Below are 21,946 nucleotides of genomic sequence, written 5' to 3'. Positions count from 1 at the left end.
ACTGGCACCTATATCCCCAGGGCTTCTACCTTATTCCCATTTATCCAGAGCTGCTGCCTGTATTTTTGCATGTTAGGCGGCCAGGCAGCAAGTGTGGCTAAATCCACCACACCCTCTGAGACTAAAGTAGCTTCAGTGTGAACCCTGATTTGCTCTGGACAATCTGTTGATCTCACCTGGAGACTGGCTATTCCAGTGTTAACTGGAGTAGTAGTTGTGGGACTTTTATTGGGACAGGCCTTGTCTCCAGTTTGCTGTCCATGCTGTCTACAGTTGTGACACCAGGCCTTCTTGGGATCAAAGTTTTTACCCTTATACTCATTTGTGGACTGTGAAGAGGCTCGGGACCCACCCTCCTGAGCAGGTTTTTGGGGCCCTGCAGAAGACTCTGTTTTTGTCCTTGGATGTCTCACCCCCTTTCCCCTGGGGTGGCTTTGTGACCCCTTTCTTTTGCTCACCCTAGTCTTGACCTGGTTGTCTGCCTTCTTTCCCAATTCTTGGGAAGAAATAGGACCTAGGTCTACCAGATAGTGATGCAGTTTGTCATTGAAGCAATTATTTATCAGCTGTTCTTTCATAAATAAATTATACAGCCCATCATTATCACTTTTACCACTGCCAGTTATACAGCCATGTAGTGTTTTGACTGAGAAGTCAACAAAATCAACCCAGGTTTGGCTCGAGGATTTGTGAGCCCCCTTGAACCTAATCCTGTACTCCTCATTTGAGAATCCAAAGCCCTCAATCAGGGTAGCCTTCATGAGGTTGTAGGATTCTGCATCTTTGCCAGAGAGTGTGAGGAGTCTATCCCTACACTTTCTAGTGAACATTTCCCAAAGGAGAGCTCCCCAGTGAGATCTGCTTACTTTTCTGGTTGAACAAGCCCTGTCAAAAGCTACAAACCATTTGGTGTTGTCATCACCTTCTTCATATTTAGTTGCAATCCCTTTGGGGATTTTTAGGATGTCAGTATTCTCTCTGACCCTATTTAAGTTGCTTCCACCATTTATGGGAGTTAGACCCATTTCTTTTATTTCCCTTCCTAGGGCTAGGAGCTGCTTCTCCAAAGCCACCTCTTAGCCATCCTTGCTAAAATTATGTCCTCTTCATTAAGGCTGCCCTCAATGCTTATAGAGGTACTGGTCTCCCCTGTGGAAGAACCAGGTTCTCTGACTATGATTTGTGGAGACAGGGTTCTAGGAGCCCTGTTCTCCCTAATTAGGACAGGAGGGGTGAGTTCATCCTCCTGTTTACTAATTTCCCCATCTGAAGGAGGATCCTCCATATCATAGGGGTGGTCCACTGTAAATTCTGCTAATAGCTCCTGGAGCTTTGCCTTGGCAGGGTTGGACACAGTTTTTATCTGTTTTATTTTACAGAAAGACCTTAACTCTGACATCCTTAGATGCAGGTAAGGGGTGAGGTTGAGTCCCATCCCTATCTCATCTGTTTGACTCATTATGACTATAAAAGTTGGGATTACTTTTAAGAAACTAAAAACTACTTCTAGTACTTAAATCCTAACTTTTACAACTTTTAAACTTAAAAAGAAATGCTAACAGGGACTTACACAAGGCCCTAGCAGGACTTTCAAAAGTTTAGAAAAATAGTAAAAAAATTCAAAAATCAGTTTCTATTGACAAGTTTTTGAATTTTGTCATGTGATCAGGTATTGGCTGAGTAGTCCAGCAAATGCAAAGTCTTAGATCCCACCGCTGATCCACCAGTGTAGGAAGGTGCCTCTGTATATACTATCTCAAAGTGAGAGATAGTGTGCACAAAGTCCAAGGGTTCCCCTTCGAGGTTGATAGTGGCAAAATTAGATAATACTAATGCTCTATTTTGTGGTAGTGTGGTCGAGCAGAAGGCTTATCAGAGGGTAGTGTTAAGCATTTATTGTACACACATTGGCAATAAATGAGAGCACTCACTCAAAGACTTAACTCCAGGCTAATAGGTGTTTTATATAGAAAAACATTCCTTTCTTAATTTATTTTTGAACTACAAGTTTCAGAACTTAAGTAAGTACATAAATGGTAAGGTAATTATCATAAGTAAGTATGGAACTTTGGATTAAAACAGTAATGTACACAGTTTTTGCCAAAATGGCAATAAGCTATTTTAAAAGTGGACAGTGCAAAACCAATAGTTCCTGGGGGAGGTAAGTAATGGTTAGTTTTTCAGGTTAGTAACTCACTTATAAGTTCAGTCTCCGGGGCATAGGCAGCCGACCGTTGGGGTTCAGGTCAACACCCAGCACCAGCAACACAGGGCCGGTCAGGTGCAGAGGTCAAAGTAGGGCCCAAATAACATAGGCACCTATGGAGACTAGGGGTGCTCCGGTTCCAGTCTGCTAGCAGGTAAGTACCTGCATCCTCGGGGAGCAGACCAGGGGTGTTTTGTAGAGCACTGGGGCGGGGGTCACAAACAGGCACACAAAATACACCCTCAGCAGCACAGGGACGGCCGGGTGCAGTGTGTGAAGTAGGTGTCGGGTTTTAGGTCGAAATCAATGGAGAGACCTGGGGGCACTCTGGTGATGCAGGCAGGGCACTGGGGGGGCTTTTCAGGCCAGCCACTGACTGGGCAAGGATGAGGGCCGCCTGCTGGTCACTCCTGCACCAGTAGTTGGTTTCTCTTGTGCCTGGGGGCTGTGGGTGCAGTGCTTCTTCCAGGAGTCTGGTTCCTTTGCTACCGGGCAGTCACGGTCAGGGGGAGCCTCTGGTTTCTCTCTGCAGGCGTCGCTGTGGGGGTGCAAGGAGGTCATCTCAGGGTGTCCACGTCGTTGGAGTCACCTGGGGGTCTTCTCTGCAGTATTGGTTCTTCTGGACACGAGCCGGGGGCATCGATTGCAGAGTGTTGAGGACTCACGCTTCTGGAGTGAGGCTGGAGTCCCTTTAAAGATGGTTTCTTTGTTGTCGTTTGACAGAGCCGCTGTCCACAGGAGTTCCTTGGTCCTTTGGTTGCAGGGCAGACCGCTAAATCCTCAGAGGTCATTGGTCCTGCTGTGCAGGTTCTTTGAGTCTGGAGACAGGCCGGTAGGGCTGGGGCCAAGTCAGGTGTCGTCTCTGTCGGGCTTTCAGGTCAGCAGTCCTTCCTCTTATTGCAGGTCATCAGGAATCTGGTTTCCTGGGTTCAGGGTTGCCCCTAAATACTCAATTTAGGGGTGTGTTTAGGTCTGGGGGGGGCAGTAGTCAATGGCTACTGTCCTTGAGGGTGGCTACACCCTCTTGGTGCCACCTCCCTGTGGGGAGGGGGACACATCCCTAATCTTGTTGGGGAAATCCTCCAAAGTAAGATGGAGGATTTCCTAAGGCAGTCGTCACCTAGGCTCAAGACACCTTAGGGCTGTCCTCGCTGTAGGGTGACTCCTTGTTTTTCTCAATATCTCCTCCTGACTTGCCACCAAAAGTGGGGGCTCGTCCAGGGGCGAGCATCTCCGCTAGCTGGAGTGCCCTGGGACGCTGTAGCACCAGGCTTGAGCCTCTGAGGCTCACCGCCAGGTGTTACAGCTCCTCCAAGGGGAGGTGTGAAACACCTCCACCCAGGACAGGCTTTGTTTCTGACCACAGAGTGCACAATGGCACTCACCCCATGTGGTCAGAAACTCGTCTGGAAGTGGCAGGCTGGCACAGACCGGTCAGCCTTGCACTAGCAGTTGGGCTAACATACAGGGGGCACCTCTGTGATGCCCTCTCATTTTTCAATAAATCCCACGCTGGCATCAGTGTGGATTTATTGTGCTGAGAAATTTGATACCAAACTTCCCAGTATTCAGTGTAGCCATTATGGAACTGTGGAGTTGGTGTTTGACAAACTCCAAGACCATATACTCTTTATGGCTACCCTGCACTTACAATGTCTAAGGATCGGCTTAGACACTGTAGGGGCATAGTGCTCATGCAGCTGTGCCCTCACCTGTGGTATAGTGCGCCCTGTCTTAGGGCTATCAGGCCTGCTGGAGGGGTGACTTACCAATGCCACAGGCAGTGAGTTGTGGGCACTGCACTCTAAGAGGAGTGCTATGTCAACTTAGTCATTTTCTCCCCACCAGCACATACAAGCTGTGAGACAGTGTGCATGTGGTGAGTGAGGGGTCACCTGGGTGGCATAATACATGCTGCAGCCCTTAGAGACTTTCCCTGGCCACAGGGCCCTTGGTACCGGGGTACCTTTTATAAGGGACTAATCTGTGTGCCTGGGCTTTGCCAATGGTCGAGACAAAGGTACAGTTTTAGGGAAAGAACACTGGTTCTGGGGCCTGGTTAGTCAACCATGACTACCATCAACAAAAGGCAAAAAGTGAGGGGGTAACCATGCGATGAGTGGTATTTTCCTACACAGATCACACGGAAGGGCTATTCCCTTCCCTTCCCTTCCGGTCTTTCCCTCCTTCTATCCCACGATAAAAGAAAGGCTGATGGAGGAACATTTGGTTTTGCTCCTCGAGGAAGTTACAGCTCTCTTGGCCAAGGGAGCTATAGAAAGGGTCCCGATGTCAGAAGTAGGTATTGGTTGTTATTCCTGCTACTTTCTGATTCCCAAAAGAACAAGGGCCTTTGCCCTATCCTGGATTTAAGGGACATCAATCTCTTCCTCAATAAGGAGAAATTCAGGATGCTCACTCTTGCTCAGGTCTTGTCTGCCCTAGACCAAGGAGACCGGATGGTAGCATTGGACTTGCAGGATGCGTATTTTCACATCCCCATCCTGCTCACCCACAGGCGTTACTCCCGGTTCAAGGTGGGCCACGAGCAATTTCAGTTTACCTTGCTCCCCTTCGGTCTCACCAGTGCCCCTTGGGTGTTCACCAAAGTGATGGCGGTGGTGGCAGCTCATCTTCGCAGGTTAGGGATTTCACTCTTCACCTTCCCAGCCGATTGGCTATTGAAGGCTCCGACACCCATGGCTCTAGTCACCCATCTCCAGACTATGGTGAACCTCCTGCATTCGCTGGAGTTCACTATAAATGTGCCAAAGTCACACTTGACTCCCTCTCAGAAGCTCACTTTCATCGGAGCTGTTCTGCACACAGTGCAGTATCGGGCCTATCCTCCCGAGCAGCGAGTCCGGGATATTCAGGTTGTGATACCGATGTTTCGGCCTCTATTCTGGATTTCAGTGAGACAGACTCTGAGGCTGTTGGGACACATGGCTTCCTGCATCCTATTCGTCAAGCTAGATGGCATATGAGGGCTCTGCAGTGAGACCTGAAGTTCCAATGGGCACAGAATCATGGAAATCTTACCTACATGGTTCAGATCTGGGAGGGAACTGAAAAGGATCTGCAGTGGTGGTTAGTGAATTGCGATTGGGTCCTCTCCCTTCTCCAACCAGATCTCACAGTAGAGACAGGTGCATCACTTCTGGGATGGGGTGGCCATCTGGGAGAGGTGGAGATCAGGGGTCGCTGGTCTCCGGCGGACTCTGGGCTCCATATCAACTTGTTGGAGCTTCAGGCGATCCCACTAGCATCAAAAGCATTTCTTCCTGTTGTGAAAGGGAAGGTAGTGCAGATGTTCACGGACAACACTACTGTGATCTGGTACTGCAACAAACAGGGCGGTGTGGGGTCGTGGCCCCTTTGTCAAGAGGCTCTGCATCTCTGGACATGGCTGGAACAGCAGGGCATAACTCTGGTGGTTCAATACCTGGCAGGTTCTCTGAACGCCAGGGCGGACAAACTCGGCTGGCGATACTTAGTGGATCACAAGTGGTATCTCCATACAGAGGTGGCTCAATGACTCTTTCAGCAGTGGGGGGAGCCTTGGTGAGATCTGTTCGCCTCAGCAGAGAACACGCAGTGTCAACAGTATTGTGCGTTGGAGTTTCCAAGGGGGCTATCGCTAGACAACGCTCTGTCTCAAGTGGAGTTCAGGCCTCCTTTACACCTTTCGGCCCATACCACTCCTGCCCAGAGTTCTCAAGAAAATCAAGAACAACCGAGCCAAAGTAATTCTAGTGGCTCTGGATTGGGCACGAGGAGGCTGGAATCCACAGCTTCTCAAAATGAGCATCAGTCCTCCAATCAGGTTGGCTCTTTGGGAGGATCTTCTGTCTCAGCAGCAGGGAAGGGTTCTCCACCTGAACCTGTCAACTATGCGGCTTCATGCATGGAGATTGAGCTGCGACAGTTGATGGTTTATGACCTCCCTCCCGAGGACTGTGGTGTCATTCTGGCAGCCAGGCGTTCTTCTACTAAGTCGATTTACACCTTCTGGTGGAAACGTTTTGTTTCATATTGTACAGAGAGGTCTATTGATCCTCTTTCTTCTCCTCTTTCTAATATCCTTCTGTTCATTCTGTCACTCGCCCAACAGGGTTCCTCCTTAGGGACTCTTAAGGGCTATCTTGCTGCCTTATCGGCTTTTCTTCGCTTGCCCGATCAACCATCTTTAAGGCTTCCATTGGACAGAAATTCTTAAAAGGACTTGTACATATATTTCCACCTGTGCCTTTTGTGATGCCCCAGTGAGACCTTAATTTAGTACTCACTTTTCTAATGTGTGCTCCTTTTGAGCCTCTATAACTGTCCTCTCTGGCTGCTCACTATCAAAACAGCTTTCTTAGTGGCAATCACATCTCCCAGAAGTGAGTGGGATGCAGGCTCGAAACCACCGTATCTCACAATATATCCTGATAAAGTAGTCCTCAGAACTCGTGCCTCTTTACTCCTCAAGGTGGTGATCCCTTTCCATCTGGGTCAAAATATCACCCTGTCCACCTTCTTTGCTCCACCGCATCCCTCTAAGGAAGAGGAGCATCTGCATCGGCTGCTCCCAAAAAGAGTGTTATTGTTCTACCTTGACTGCACAAAAGAGTTCCGGGTGGATGACCAACGCTTTGTGGCGTACGTTTGTGCAAAGAAGGGTCGGGCAGTTGAGAAACAAACCATTTTGCGCTGTGTCGTTCTCTGCATAACAATTTGCTACGCTTTGGCCAAGAAGCAGCCTTGTGAGGGCTTGACAGCGCTCTCTACAAGTAGGAAGGCTGCTACCACTACATTAGCTTGAGGCGTGCCGGTACTTGATATCCGCCAAGCGGCAATTTGGGCTTCCCTGCACACGTTTGCAAGACACTACTGCCTGGATAGCCAGGAGAGGAGACAGGACTTCCTGGTGTGAAGTATATTCTCGCAGCCCACCACCAGGAGTTATAGCTTGGGTATCTATTCTAAGGTAAGGAACCTGCAGCTAGAAGTCTCTGTCATATGACCAAGTTATTTATCTTCGGTAACGAATTATCTGGTAGAGACTCTATCTAGCTGCAGATTCCTTACACCCACCCAGGCCTCCCCGCTCTGCAGATATATACATCATGTTTTCATATTTTTCCCTTTCTCAAGGGCATGTCTTTTTCCTCAAACAATCAAGCGTAAAACTAAATACTTGTTGGTTCTACCATGACTGCGCATCTGGCATGGGGAAGTTGTGGAAAAGAACTGACGTGCGCGTGCCAGGGTGGTGCTTATATGGAAGACCGTGACGTCAAAGACGGTTTCAGCAACGCTGACGACGCACGCGGATCAGAACGACCCATCCAACGGTGCGCGCAGGGTACTGCTCAGCAGAAAAATTCTGGATGCAAAGCAGACGCCAGGGAATTCGAAGGTTAGAATCTGCAGCTAGATAGAGTCTCTACAATATAATTCGTTACCGAAGGTAAGTAACTTGTTCTTTTTTATTTCAAAGTCTGAATTTTAAGTGTAGTACACCCATATCACTGAACACGTGAATTGTCATTCTGTGAACAAACACTGACTATGTTAACATGCTTTGGGCCTGTAATGCATATTAACATTGTCAAAACCATAAAAACGTGCATATGAGCTATGTTTATTTTGTTGATGTTTTCAGGAAACATGTTTTATACTAATTAAATACTGGACAAGCTAGTTGTCTTAAGTATAAGAAAAAAACATATTTTGTTAACGAGCAGGGTTTTTAGTTAAGATGTGTTTTCCGGTGCTAAGAAGCATGTTCAGTTTGTAAAAGTCAGAAGATTTTGAATGTTACTGCATTCAAAACTGTTAGTGATGTCAGAGATTCCACATAAGGCGGCTTGAGCACTGGTGATTTCAGTTCCATTTTTTTCTGCACCACACAGAATTGGCAATATTTATATTTCTCACAGTGGTATTTCACATTATTTGACCTGCTTCATGCCATAGTAATAGCTTTTAGTTTTGCAGTTTAACACTTTAAGGCATGCCTTTATGGATGTGTGTTAAAAGGCTACTTTTGATTCCGCATGCATATATTCTCCTGTTCAAAATTCGCGGATTTAAGCCACAAACTGTTGCTCGGTTTGTGACGGGCCTTCAGAGCAAGGGTACACCTTTAACGTTCATAGTGCGATCTTAAATTGGCCTTCTTTATGGGAACTTATGCATTCTTGTCCTCTAAAATGTCTAGGTTGGAAACTCTTAAGTGGCAATTGGATTGGTGGGGAGATTTATGGACTGTGATCTCTTTTTGGCTTTTTCTGCTTTTACTGATTTATACAAAGACTTTGATTTTAAAAGATTTCAAAATAAAGAAAAGCTCCACAGATTAGACCCCAGGAAGGCCACTGGTTCACTATTTAAGAGAAAAAAATATTGCAAACTAGATGGCAATATGTTTCTATGATATTAACGGTCTCAAGCTTATGTAAAGAATCAGTCATTTCCCAAGAGGCTGCCTGTTTCTTTTGAACTAGTGGGGAAGTACCCCCAACATAGTTTTCAAGCCTAGACGACAAGCTACATAGGTCCCACTTTAGCTTCCCCAAGAGGAATATTTTGACTAATTATTAATCTCATGTGTTCCCTGTGCAAGTTTGCTTGTTACTTAGTTACTGCTAACATGTTAGTTAAGTTTAGCTTTTATTTTATTTGTAATGCTTGCTCTTACATATTCGACTCTTTATTTGTTTAAATTGACTACACCTGCACCCTTTGTACCTAACATAGTATCTGTATTGTCACTAATGTTTAAGTCTTGTGTACTTGTGATTGAAGTTGCAATGTTGTAACTGGCTCTGTGCTAGTCAAGCATCCTCTATACTCCATTTGTTATCTCACAGATCCTGCATAAGATGTCATATGTTAATTACAATTTAAATTTCCGTGAATGTACCTATCCATTACAAAGAATGTAATTTTTATATCTTGTACAGCATTTTTAAAGGGCCTGATTTAGAATTTGGGGGACATAGTACTGGGCCAGTGTCTTAGTCCGTCTGCCCTATATTAAGTTGGACTGCCAGCTCTCTATTTGTGGTACTCCAGTGGGCGCCAAATTAAGGGCCTCAGACCCACCCTGTTTACGGTGGATGATCCAATGCCAGTTTGGTTGCCATCACTGTCAAAACTGACAGTAGTTGTACATCAAACTTGTGTTTCCCCAGAGGAAACAACTAATATATCTAAATTTGGCAGGTGGTTGTCTGTGAGAGTGGCAGAGGCCACACTGACAGAGCGACTACAAACCGCCAAGCTCTGAAGCTGGCCCTTTGTTAACACATAATAGAAAACATGTGCTTATCACACATCAATACTGTAGAATTTTAAAGTTATTAATTCTCCCAGGTGTTATCATACTCACCTGTGTAAAAATATATGTTTTCTCTTTAGCGGTAATCTTGCACCAGGGACGGTTACTGGGACTGAGGGGTAAGTAAAACACCTTAAAGAAATATTTTTTGTTTTTCTCGATAGTCCACTGGAGTCCGTCATTTTTAAGGATTACTGTGTTCATTTTTAGAAATATATTATAAACTGACCAACTATTTTACTTGTTTTTTTTTTTTTTGCTAAGTTGCCACCCACAAGGTATTTCTGGAGTATCCTATGTAACACAAAGTTAAATATTCCTAAAATCTTTTATCATCGCCTGTATTCTTCATTATGGATTAATAATTAACTTTTCTAACACAAAATCAATGTGAAAAACATTACTGCTAGTTTTAGATTGAAAGCATAACTGCCTTGAGGAACTTGCTTTTTGCCAAAGACCTCTAATCATGGGAGCTTGGGCACCCAGACCATCATCATCGAAAATCTTCAATTTTCAAAACACTTTTTATCTAGTCTGTCAGTTCTTGAGTATGGTGACAAAGACCCAAGCTGACCCCCATTGCCTTTTCCGTACTCACACCATAAAAATTCACATTGCCCATCCTCTAGAAGGAGATCCAGCAACAATTCCTATTGCAGTTGGGATTCCCCTTAAGATTTTGAAATTGAAATGAAGAGATTACCAGAGGTAGAACGCAAAAGGTAAAGCTTCTCGCAGTCCTGTATTACTTTATGGTACTCATGATGTTTCCCTATAATATCTAGTATGTATGTTGTTTCTAGTATATTTTTGTTCACTTTCAGAGTTGTGTTAAATAGAGCAGCCAGTAAGCGTCAACAGGAGTACTTAGCAATTTTTCTCCAGTGGATTAGACCTCCTCACATATGTGATGGTGGCGGGGCCTCCAGAAATGTACTCCAGAGGTCGATCAAACCAAATACTTAAAAGGTTTTCTGAACTCTGGCTCGGAAGTTAAAGTAGAAATAGTTTGGAAAGTAGGAAGTTTTAAATTCAACACTATCTTTCCTTTGCCTTTGGCCAAACATCAGTGCTAGCATGATATCATCAGTCCTTAGATTGTGAATGAGTTGGGTAGAGAAACTCTGTGATAGTGAAATGGAGGGTAAGGTACAGCCATTGGTGTTTAGTAGGGTAAGAACCTAGCAAAGGTAATAGGACAAAAGCAGAGTCCTTCCACAATAATTGATTGATCCACAGAGGATCCACAATAATTGTCTCGGTGACCTGTGCTCTCCCCATTGAAGTGTGCCCAAGTGTCATATGTGGACCCAGCAGACCTGTCAAAAAGGATTTGACACTCCAGCAGGATTTAACACTGTATTTTCAAAAACTCTGCCCACAACCCCAACCTGCATATTCTGTGGCGTTCAGAGGAGCCGTCTCTGCTCATGTAAGTTAGCCTATTGTTTGCTCCTGGGGAGCATTTCACACCTACTTAAGTCTAATCACTAGTTGGCAGGTGGCAGAGGCTTATGTTAGTTAACTGCACATAAGGGGATGGGAGGAATGGTTGCCTTTTTTCTAAGCACTGGCAATCACTCTGAAGCATCCCAACCCATTGCTCTTTTGCTGATCATGCTACCTCAGATTAGACCCAGCCATATACAAATCAGCTTTGACCCTACTCCAATAGGAACAGTCTAGTTCGAACTGCCAGATCAGGTCCTCTTTGAATTGGAGCACAAACAACCAAAGACCAGAGTTGCTCTTATTGGGGATCTTTAGTCTGGTGCAGCTTGGTTCCAATGGCAGTGAGCAAGAGACCCATGTTGCATCTGTTTTGTTGCAGGGAGGGCCAGGCCTGGCAATTTGGGCTAGATGTTTCCTATTAGAAAAGATCAAGACTGGTTTTCATAAAGCTGGGTCCAAACTGAGTTGGCATGGGAGCAAAAGAACATTGAGCTGGAATGCTACCCTCAGTATTTGCCAGCGGGTAGATGAAGGAAGCTGGCCTGATGTGTGGTGAGTACCTAAGGTACTTACACCTTATACCGGATCCAGGTATCCCCTATTAGTGTAGGTAGTGTCTAGAAGCTAGGCTGTCTAGAGGTAACAGAGGATGAGCAGCCAAGACTTAGCTAGGAGACATGCAAAGCTCATGCAATACCACTGTAGTCACACAGCACTTAAACACATGAAAGAACACACTCAGTGTTACAAAAAGAAAGGTACTTTATTATGGTAACACAACACCAAAAATACTATAGAGGCAATACTTCCTTAGGAGCTAAGTAATACACAAGTTATATGCTGTAGATGTCAGAAATAGGCATATAAATAGTTAGAAAACAGTGCAAATAGTGTAAAACACAATAGAGAATAGTGGCCCTAGGGGGAGCACAAACCATATACTAAAAAAAATGGAATGCAAGAGTGTTACCCCCTTCTAGGTACGTGGAGTGTGTAGAGGGCCACTGGGCGTACCAGGAAAGCCCAAAGGTAAGTACCACAACTCTCCCCAGCAACCGGGAAAGCAGGAATAAATTATTAGAATTTCCACAGAATACTCTATAAAAGAACAGAAGAGAATTGCAAAACTCAGAAATGACTGCAAGAAACCAACAGTGGATTCCTGAAGAGGAAGGCCTGTGGAGAGAGGGGACCAAGTCCAGAAGACACTGCAGAGCCCAGTGGGGGCAGGAGACCCTCCCCACCAGGCTGAGGATAGGAGGAGTTGGTTGACAGTGAGGAAGAAAAGTCAGCACTGCAGCCTTGGAGTCAGAGTTGAGTTCCTGGAGGATGCAGGTGATGTCTCACGCCGTAAGGAAGACTGCAGTCAGGTTTGGTGTCCGGATTCCACCAGTAAGCCTTGGTACAGGCAAAACTCGCAGTTGGCGGAAAGTGGTGCTGGTGGGGACTAGCAAGGCCCAGGAGGGCTCAACCCAGGATGGGGACTCGGAGGGGGCCCTCAGCGTTGCAGAACGGGGACACAGAATGTGCACATGGAGCCCACACAGCACTACGAAAAGGAATCCCACACTGCAGGAGAGCCACTCAGGGAGCTGTGCATTGCAGGAATGAGTGCTGGGGGCTGAAGCTACACAATGCTTGAAGAACCTTTGGAAGAAGTGCCTACAAGCCATGGCAGCTGCAAAGGTCACAGTGCACAGGGGTGCTGTCCTGCATGCGAAGGCAAGGGTTACCTCCACCCAAGTTGTACAGCTGGTAGAGAGGACCGTCTGGACCACTTCCAACCACCACCTGTGTTGCAGGATCCACGCAGATCAGCAGGAGAGGGGATCCACGCAGCCGGTCATTGTTGCTGTTGGTGTGTCAAGATGCAGGGACGTGACTCCTTCACTTCAAGGGATATTCCTTCTTCTTTCCTGTGCAGGCTAGAGACGGGCTGCCCTCAGAGGATGCGTGACTGTGGAAATGTTGCAGAAGCTGGTAGGAGCCGGAGAAACATTGTTGCAGGCACAGTCTTTGTCTTTGCAGATTGTCGGGTCCTGGAGAGTCCAGATGCAGTTTCTTTGGTCAGCAGTCGAAGTTAGGGATGCAGAGGATCCTTCTGGAATCTTGATAGCCAAATCTGATGAACCACCCAAAGGAGAAACCCTAAATAGCACTGAAAGGGGGATTGGTCACCTATCTGGGTGACCACCTATCAGGAGGGGGGCTCTGACGTCACGTCACCTGCCTAACCTGGCCACTCATATGCTCCCGGAGTTCCCTGCCAACATTGGAAGATGGCAAAACCTAGGGACCCTCTGGAGGAGCTCTGGGCGCAACACCTGGGGTGGTGATAGACAGGGGAGTGGTCTCTTCCCTTTCCATTGTCCAGCTTTGCTCCAGAGCAGGGACTGGAGGACCCTGAACTGGTGTAGACTAATTTATACACAGAGGGCGCCTAATGTGCCCTTCAAACTATACCAGTGGTTTGGGGTGGCTACCCCGCCCAAGTCATGTAACACCTATTTCCAAAGGGAGAGGGTGTAACACCCCTCTCCCAAGTAAATCGTTTGTTCTGTCTTCCTGGGCTTGAGGTGCTCAAGCAACAGGAGGGCAGAAACCCATCTGTGAGGTGCCAGCAGCTGGGGCTGCCTGGAAAACCTTAGAAGTCTGTGGAAGCAATGCTGGGGGTCCTCTAAGGAGCCCCCAGAGTGAATGGAATCATACAACCAGTACTTGCAAAACTGTTGGGGTATGATTCCAAATGTTTGATATCAAACATGCCTAGTTTCTGAGTTACCATTATGTAGCTGGGCATAGGTAGTGACCTATGTCCAGTACACGTGTAAAATGGCATCCCTGCACTTAACAAGTCCTAGAAAACAGGTCTGGAGTTTGTGGGGGTATCTCTGCTGGTGCAGGGGTGCCCTCACGCACAGGTATATGCACCCTGCCCTCTGGGCTGAGAGGGCCTCCCATAGGGGTGACTAATATGACCTGGTGCAGTGACCTATAGTGAAAACGGGTGCATGCACTTGGTTCATGCATACTGCAACGGCAGGCCTACAAAACCCTTTGCATGGGCTCCCGATGGGTGGAACAATAACTGCTGCAGCCCGTAGGGATCCCCTGGCACCCCAATGCCCTGGGTACCATATGCTAGGGGCTTACATGGGGGCACCAGTATGCCAATTGTGGGACAAAATAGAGTTTTGGGAGAGAGCGCATAATCACTGGGGTCCTGGTTAGCAGGATCCCAGTGAACACAGTCAAACACACTGACAACAGGCAGAAAAAGGGGGTAACCATGCCAAGAAAGAGGATACTTTCCTACAGTAGACTTATTGCAAGCATTCCTCCCATCACCTTCTGTGTGGCTTATGCTAATTAGCCTTAAACTAGTTCTGACAGGTAAAGTGTAACTTTGTAAAACATATGTTTCCATAATATTTATTTAAACTCAGACTTGAAAATTGAATTTATTTTCAAAATCTATTAAAAATATTGGTTTAATTTTTTTCCTAGCTGATCCCTTTCCCGAGATTAAGTATTAGTATTTAATATTGCTTAGAAGTGTTTCTACATGGGCTAGCCAGCCTTCCTCCAGTGAAAATAGCTTTTGTAAAGCTAGCCACTGTGGACATGCTAACTTTAACTTTCTACGTGTCCTACTTTTAAATACCATGCACCCTGTCCTGTGGCCTACAAGGCCTACATAGGGGTGACAATATATAAAAGGAAGGTTCTACTTTGATAGGTCACAGTACATGTTCTATAGTGGTAGGGCTGAGCCATGTTTGCACTGCCAGTGTATCAGGTGGCACACTGGGTGCTGCAGTCCACCATTGATGACTGTGACATCATCACGGTGACTACAACGACAGACGTTGAGTAGATTGACGCCACGTCACAGTATGCAAGGGTACTGCTCAAAGAAAAATCTCCAGATCTAGTCTGACGCCAGGGGGAACTTCTAAGGTAAGGTGTAGGAATATGCAACTGTTGGCAATGTCACTCCCCCTACCCTGCCCCCACCCCCTCCCCCACACACACACACACACTTTTTGCCCAAGTGTTGATGCCAGCTTTGATTGGAAGTGTGCTGGGACCCTGCTAACCAGGCCCCAGCACCAGTGTTCTTTCCCTAAAACTGTACCTTTGTTTCTGCAATTGGCACAGCCCTGGCACACAGATTAGTCCCTTATAAAAGGTACCCCGGTACCAAGGGCCCTGTGGCCAGGGAAAGTCTCTAAGGGCTGCAGCATGTATTATGCCACCCAGGTGACCCCTCACTCACCACATGTCCCTTGTAAAAGGTACCCCTGGTACCAAGGGCCCTGGAATCCTGATAGCCTAAGGGCTGCAGCATGTATCATGCCACCCTCAGGGACCCCTCACTAAGTGCATGCACACTGCTTTGCAGCTTGTGTGGTGCTGGTGGGGAGAAAAAGACAAAGTCAACATGACACTCTCTTCAGAATGCCATGCCCACAAACCACTGCCTGTGGCATAGGTAAGTCACCCCTCTAGCAGGCCTTACAGCCATAAGGCAGGGTGCACTATACCACAGGTGAGGGCATAGCTGCCTGAGCACTATGCCCCTACAGTGTCTTAATCAATTACTAGACATTGTAAGTGCAGGGTAGCCATACTGAGTATATGGTCAGAGAGTTTGTCATTACGAACTCCACAGCACCATAATGGCTATACTGAATACTGGGAAGTTTGGTATCAAACTTCTCAGCACAATAAACCCACACTGATGCCAGTGGGGATTTATTGAAAAACGCACACAGAGGGCATCTTAGAGATGCCCCCCTGTATGTTAGCCCAACTGCTAGTGCAAGGCTGACCGGTCTGTGCCAGCCTGCCACTAAGAAGTTTCTGACCACATGGGGTGAGTGCCTTTGTGCACTCTGTGGTCAGAAACAAAGCCTGTCCTGGGTGGAGGTGCTTCACACCTCCCCTGTGCAGGAACTGTAACACCTGGCGGTGAGCCTCAAAGGCCAGAAGAAAAGACATCCATCTTTAAAGGAACTCCCACCTCACTCACAAAGTTTCCCCACTACTCTGCACCCGCCTGTGTCCAGAGAAACCAACTGTCCAGAGCGGACCCCAGGCGATTCTGACGATGCATCCACCTTGGGCTGACCTCTCTGCACCCCCACGACGACACCTGCAGAGGGAATCCAGAGAACCTCCCTGACCGCGACTGCCTGGGACGAAGATATCATACGCCTGGAGAAGCACTGCACTTGCAGCCCCAGGCCTATGAGAATCTGACCACTGTTGCAGCAATGACCATCAGGCAGCCTTCACCCTTGCCCAGTTGGTGTCTTACCCGAGAGGCCCCCCTGTGCCCTGCCTGCAGCACCTAAGTGACCTCCGGGTCCCTCCATAGAGTTCTGTTGAGAACCTGACGCCCTGTTGACACACTGCACCCGGCCGCTCCCGTGCCGCTGAGGGTGTGGTTTTTGTGCCTACTTGGGGCCCCTCCAGTACTCTTCCAAACCCCCCTGGTCTGCCCTCCGACAACACAGGTACTTACCGGCAAGCAGACTGGATCCGGAGTACCCCGTTTCCATAGACGCCCACATTATTTTGGCTCCTGTTTGACCTCTGCAACGGACCTGCCCTGTGTTGCTGGTGCTGGGTGCTTGGGGCTGCATTTAACCTCCAACGGTGGGCTACCTATGCCCCGGAGACTGAACCCGTAAGTGTGGTACTTATCTCTGAAACTGTACTGTACTTACCTCCCCCTGGAACTGTTGAAAATTGCAGTGTCAACTTTTAAAATAGCTTTTTGCCTTTTTTAGGAAAACTGTGTACAATATTGATTTGATTCAAAGTCCTAACTATTACTATGCAAAGTACCTTTCGTTTGATGTACCTACCTGCTAAATGAATCTTGTGGTTTTAGAAATAAATTAACAAAAGTATATTTTTCTATTTTAAAAAACCTATTGGCCTGGAGTTAAGTCATTGAGTGTGTGTTTTCACTTATTGCTTGTGTGTGTGTACAACAAATGCTTAACACTACCCTCTGATAAGCCTAACTGCTCGACCACACTACCACAAATAGTGCATTAGTATTATCTATTATTGCAGGAAAGTAGCTTGTTCTTCCAGACACCGCGTACACCTCGTACCACATACTAGGCACTTCTAGGTATTTTACCAACAAGAAATGGGAACAGGCCCCTTCAATATATATATAAGAGCAGTGAAACATGCCTGAAGACCAAGGCAAGGAAAATGAAAGTATCACTAAAACAAAATACATGGCAAGCTATTGAAGATAGGACAGCAGAAAAAAAGACTCCTAGAGGCCAAAACCTTGAGGCTGCAGGACGAGTACATGCACCGGTACATAGAAACAAATAAAGCAGTCAAAATAGACAACAGACAAGTGGCCACACATGGATAACCTTGCCAGCCAAGCAGAGGAAGTAGCCAGTAGAGGAGAGTGGAGGAAGGTCTTCAATAAAAGAAAGCTAGTCATGGAAAATCTCATGAAACATACAACTCCCCTATCATGGACAAGCAAGGCACACTACTCACAAAAGAGAAAAAAAGATGAAGCTGGGTGGAGCACTTCAAAGAAGCCTTTAACAGACCAGTTGCAAGCAAAGCAGACATCCAAGAAACAGAGACAGACATGGATGTGAATACCGGTCATCACTAAAAGAAGAAATCATCTCTACCATCCAATCCCTCAAGAACATGGAAAGCTCCTTGCCAAGACAACCTGATTACACAAGTGTAATCAGCCAAGATCCTGCAACGACTTTTTAAAACTATTTGGAAAGGAAAAAAGTACCAGATGAATGGATCCAAGATATCGTAAAGATTCCGAAGAAGGGTGCATTAACCAGCTGTACTAACTGCTGTGAAATCAGCCTTCTGTCAATCCTGAGTACAAATCCTAGTGAAAACATTAGACAGCATACTTCTGATTCCTTTTAACAAGCAGTTAAGAAAAGAACAGGCTGGGCTCTGCAAGGGCAGATGGTGTGTTGCCAGATCTTTACTCTATGCAACATCATAGAGCAGTGCACGGAATGGCAGAGATATGAATTAACTTCATTGATTTTGAGAAGGCTTTTGACAGTATCCACCACAACAGCCTTCAGTGTGTAATGAAATCCTATGTCATAGCACAACAGATAGTTCTCCTCATCAACGGCTTCTATGATAGCTTTATGTACAGGGTGGGAAGAAGTGCATATAGCTTTGTACTCAAGACTGGTATGAGAAAGGGATGTTGATGGCAGTGTTGTTCTTCAACATAGTCATCGACTAGGTGATTCGATGTACAACTAAAGACCAAGCCAGTGGCATCAGACAGACCTTATTCTTTACACTGGAGATCCATGACTGTGCAGATGGCTAGGCTTGGTCTCTCACACACACCAGCGTATGCAGGAAAAGACGTCTCTTCTCAACATCTTTGTACTGCTAGTGGGCCTGAAGATCAGCACAAGAAATCAAAATTCAAGCCACTGAACATCCCAAACTCTTCACCAGTCAAGGTGAATGGCGAGTACTTAGCTATGACGGAAGAGGCCACCTACTTAAGCAGTGCTGTCAGACATGATGAGGGGGCAGGCAGTGGCATCAAGAGCAGATGGAACAAGGTCAGGAAAGCCTCCAGGATGCTGACAAATGTGTGGAGGACATCTCTATATAGCACTAACACCAAGCTGAAGCATTACCAGAGCTCGATTTTGTTCACACTTTTGCATAGGTTGCTGGCAGATGATGAATAGCTACATCATTTAACTGTCAGCATTCCACTCCAGTAACTTGAAAAGTATCTTATGTATTCTCTGGCTATGACCATCCCCAACCAGGAACTGCTAACCAGATGCAAGTAAGAGATCATGGATACCATCATTAGAAGAAAGAGATATAGGACACAGCTTCAGAAGAGAACACGATTCCATCACAAGAAAAGTTCTCCACTGGACCCCAGAAGGCAAATGGAAGAGAGGCTGCCCAAAGAACAGCTGAAGGTAACTTGTAGAAACCGAAATGAAAACAGTGAGCTAGAGCTGGGGCACCATACAAAAACTTGCCTAAGACAGACATAAGTGGAGGTCCTTAGTTTCTGCCGTACATGCCAGGTAGCATAACAGGCAGTAAGTAGGTAAGCAATAGGTATGTTCAGTATTCCAATTATGCGTCTGGGGTAAAATGCATACAGTTGTAAATCCAACAAAAATATTGGTTCGGGTAAAAGGCAATAAATCCAGGTTGACCATGCAGAAAAGGTGGATTTCCTACAATAGGGGTTTTAACTTAATTGAAGGGAACTCTGGTAATGCCACTATGGTTATAAAAAGAAATCCTTGTCAACAGAGTTGAAGATCATATGAAGTCCTTTCCTGTGGTGTCTTCTGCAGGTTAAAGGGTATATGATGCTGCTTGACTACCCATACCATTTTGGAGACTCAACATCCTTGCCATCTGAAGATGGTACAATTAATCTTTTCCCTGTGTGGAACGCATCAGGTGAATCTCTCGGTCAGTTAAGACATTGTCAGTTGTCAGCAGTACTGTGCCTTCCAGTACCCTTTGCTTGGAACCTGAGGTGAAACTTTCCACGTCACTATCCCCAAGTCCCTGTGTTCAGAGGAAGATTCTTCAAGACTGTGCCCAAGTCATCCTCATTGCATTTCTTCTTGTGCAGAATATCGCTTCCTTGAAGGCTTGCCTGTTGGAGGTCCTTCGCTGTGCACACTCACTAGCCCAACAGGGCTGTGCAGTGGGCACTATCAAGGGATACAATGCAGCCTTGCCAGCATTTTTTTTGCCTTTCTGAGAAGTCAGTCCTATTCAAATCTCCCGTAATGATGAGGTTTTTGAAGGGACTGAAATATTTATTTCCACTTTCCCCATTTGTTATGCCACAGCGGGATTTGAAGCCATTTCCAATTGAGATAGCAAATGTTAAACATTGTTTTTGTAGTTACTACCTTGATAAAGTTCAATAGTGAGTGGCAGGCCCTGAGCATCCATCAGCCCTACATATTTTTCTTCCTGGACAAGTTGGGCATCAAGAATAAAGCAGCTTTTCTTTCATAGATGTGCCCCCATTACATTTGTCAATCCATTACCCTTGCTACCTTCTACCCTCTTCCTTACCCCACCAAGGGAGGAAGAGAGATTACACAGCTGCATCCCATAAGGGCGGTCATCTTTCACATTGCCTGCACTAAGGTGAACAGGTCTGACTGTCAGCTCTTTGTTGGCTACATAAGCAGCAAGAAGAGCAATATGAATAATTCTGTGCATTAAGATGTGGTGCGCCATTGCAAAGATGGAGCCATCGGAGGGTATTGGTGCCTTTTCCACCAGGGCAAAAATATCCACATCTGATAGAGACTTCTAGTTGCAGATTCCTCACCTTAGAATTTCCCCCAGGCGTCAGACTAGATCCATAACCTTGCGCATCTGTAGGTGGCGTCCGCGGGCTTCGTAGTCGCTGTGATGATGTCGGGAGTAGTACATAGACACCGCCTCAGCTCAGTGATGTCACTTTCTTTTCTGTACTGGCGTAGACACCTGCTTAAACAAGACTATAAAACAGCAGTGTGTGTTTTTCCCCAATTCGGTGTACATCAGTACGCTTTTAAATGAAAAATCTGTAATCTCATAAGCAAATGGCTTTGGCTGTACGTTTGCTTCAGCTTCACCAACGCAGCAGCTTCATGTTGTACAGCTGTAGCCCTAGATCCCTCTCACTTAGGTTCTTCATAGCGTTTGCGAATAATAGGGCAGCCTTCCTCTTGGCTCTAGTACATCATTTTGAGCCTCTATCCGATCACTTGATAATCTAAATTAGTGCGATCTAACATTCATGCTTTAGCGACGTACAGCTCTCGCTCTCTTGAACTGCAGGCCCCTCACTTCAACGTAGGCTACCTGGTATGTTAAATGCACTAGTAGTGTCCCTGTGTTTAATTAGATTTCTCGCTGAGACTCCTTTCACCCTTCTTGATGACTACAGCAACTCTATTTCCTACTGGAATTGCTCTTAACCTGTATCACCTAGTAGCAGTTTTAGATTCTGGTTGATGAAGACAGCCAATTAGCCCGGTGACACATAATTGTCCATGGAAACTGTTCAACTTGATTCACAATGCTATCTGCTTGAAAAAAGGACACCTGTGGTGCTCTGTACAGTTCCCTTGCTTTTTTTTTTAATTCAGTCTCACTTGTTTCTTGGTTTCTGTTATCTATTTCGTTCTCCTTACTACATGTACCGAGACCTTTTATTTCCCGATCCTTGTACTTATGCATATGCAGGCTCACAAATCAGGTTGCCAATGTTGTAATGCGAAGGAGGCAGACCTGTAGCACGCAGATACATCGGGTAGAAGGATGAACTAGGATTTAGTGATAAAAGTATATGTGTACAAAGAATAGTCCCCAGAACCAGGATAGCTTCCCTGCTCTGTCTCCAACTGCTTCCAACAAATTATCCTCACACAAGCTTACACCATCCACTTTCCGTGATGACATCAAAAGCATTCTCTACAGTCAAGGCAGGCAGGGCACACAACTGAAACAGGGCGTATTAGCAAGTTACAACACATCATTTAATATCTAATAGAGACCACTAGCGCAGATTCCTTACCTTAGAATTCTCTCCAGGTGCCAGACTGGATTCGGAAAACCTTTTCAACAGTACCTCTGCGCGTCAGTAGAGGAAGCCATGCAACTCCATTTCGACGTCGTCCACCAGATATGACATTGACGGAGTCCATATAATCCTTCCTCCAACACGTTGACGTCAGTTCCTTTTCCGTGCTGCAACGCGGATCTGGAGAAGTGGTTCCCCTGCCCATTTTTTGGCCTTCCTTTTCAACGGTTTTCGTTGATTTGTAACAGTGTGTATGTCCTCCTGGGGTGCTCAACAGATGTCTGTTATGGACCACCAGTCTGTGCCTGGGCACCCATCTTGACAC

General features: G+C 46.2%; 1 protein-coding gene across 2 annotated transcripts in view; it reads left to right on the top strand.

The window, feature by feature from the left end:
• Positions 1-21,946, top strand: part of SPAG9 (sperm associated antigen 9) — a 1,094,694-nt gene that overhangs the window by 831,016 nt on the left and 241,732 nt on the right. For both annotated transcript variants that reach the window (XM_069200034.1, XM_069200033.1), the window contains exon 27: positions 9,617-9,655. In XM_069200034.1, coding sequence (XP_069056135.1) covers positions 9,617-9,655 — 39 coding nt within the window. The remainder of the gene's footprint in view (positions 1-9,616; positions 9,656-21,946) is intronic.

The sequence above is a fragment of the Pleurodeles waltl genome, chromosome 7 (assembly GCF_031143425.1).
Source record: "Pleurodeles waltl isolate 20211129_DDA chromosome 7, aPleWal1.hap1.20221129, whole genome shotgun sequence".
In the NCBI taxonomy this organism is placed as follows: Eukaryota; Metazoa; Chordata; class Amphibia; order Caudata; family Salamandridae; genus Pleurodeles; species Pleurodeles waltl.
The sequence above is the reverse complement of the archived record's forward strand: the minus strand, read 5'-3'. Positions and strand labels throughout refer to the sequence as shown.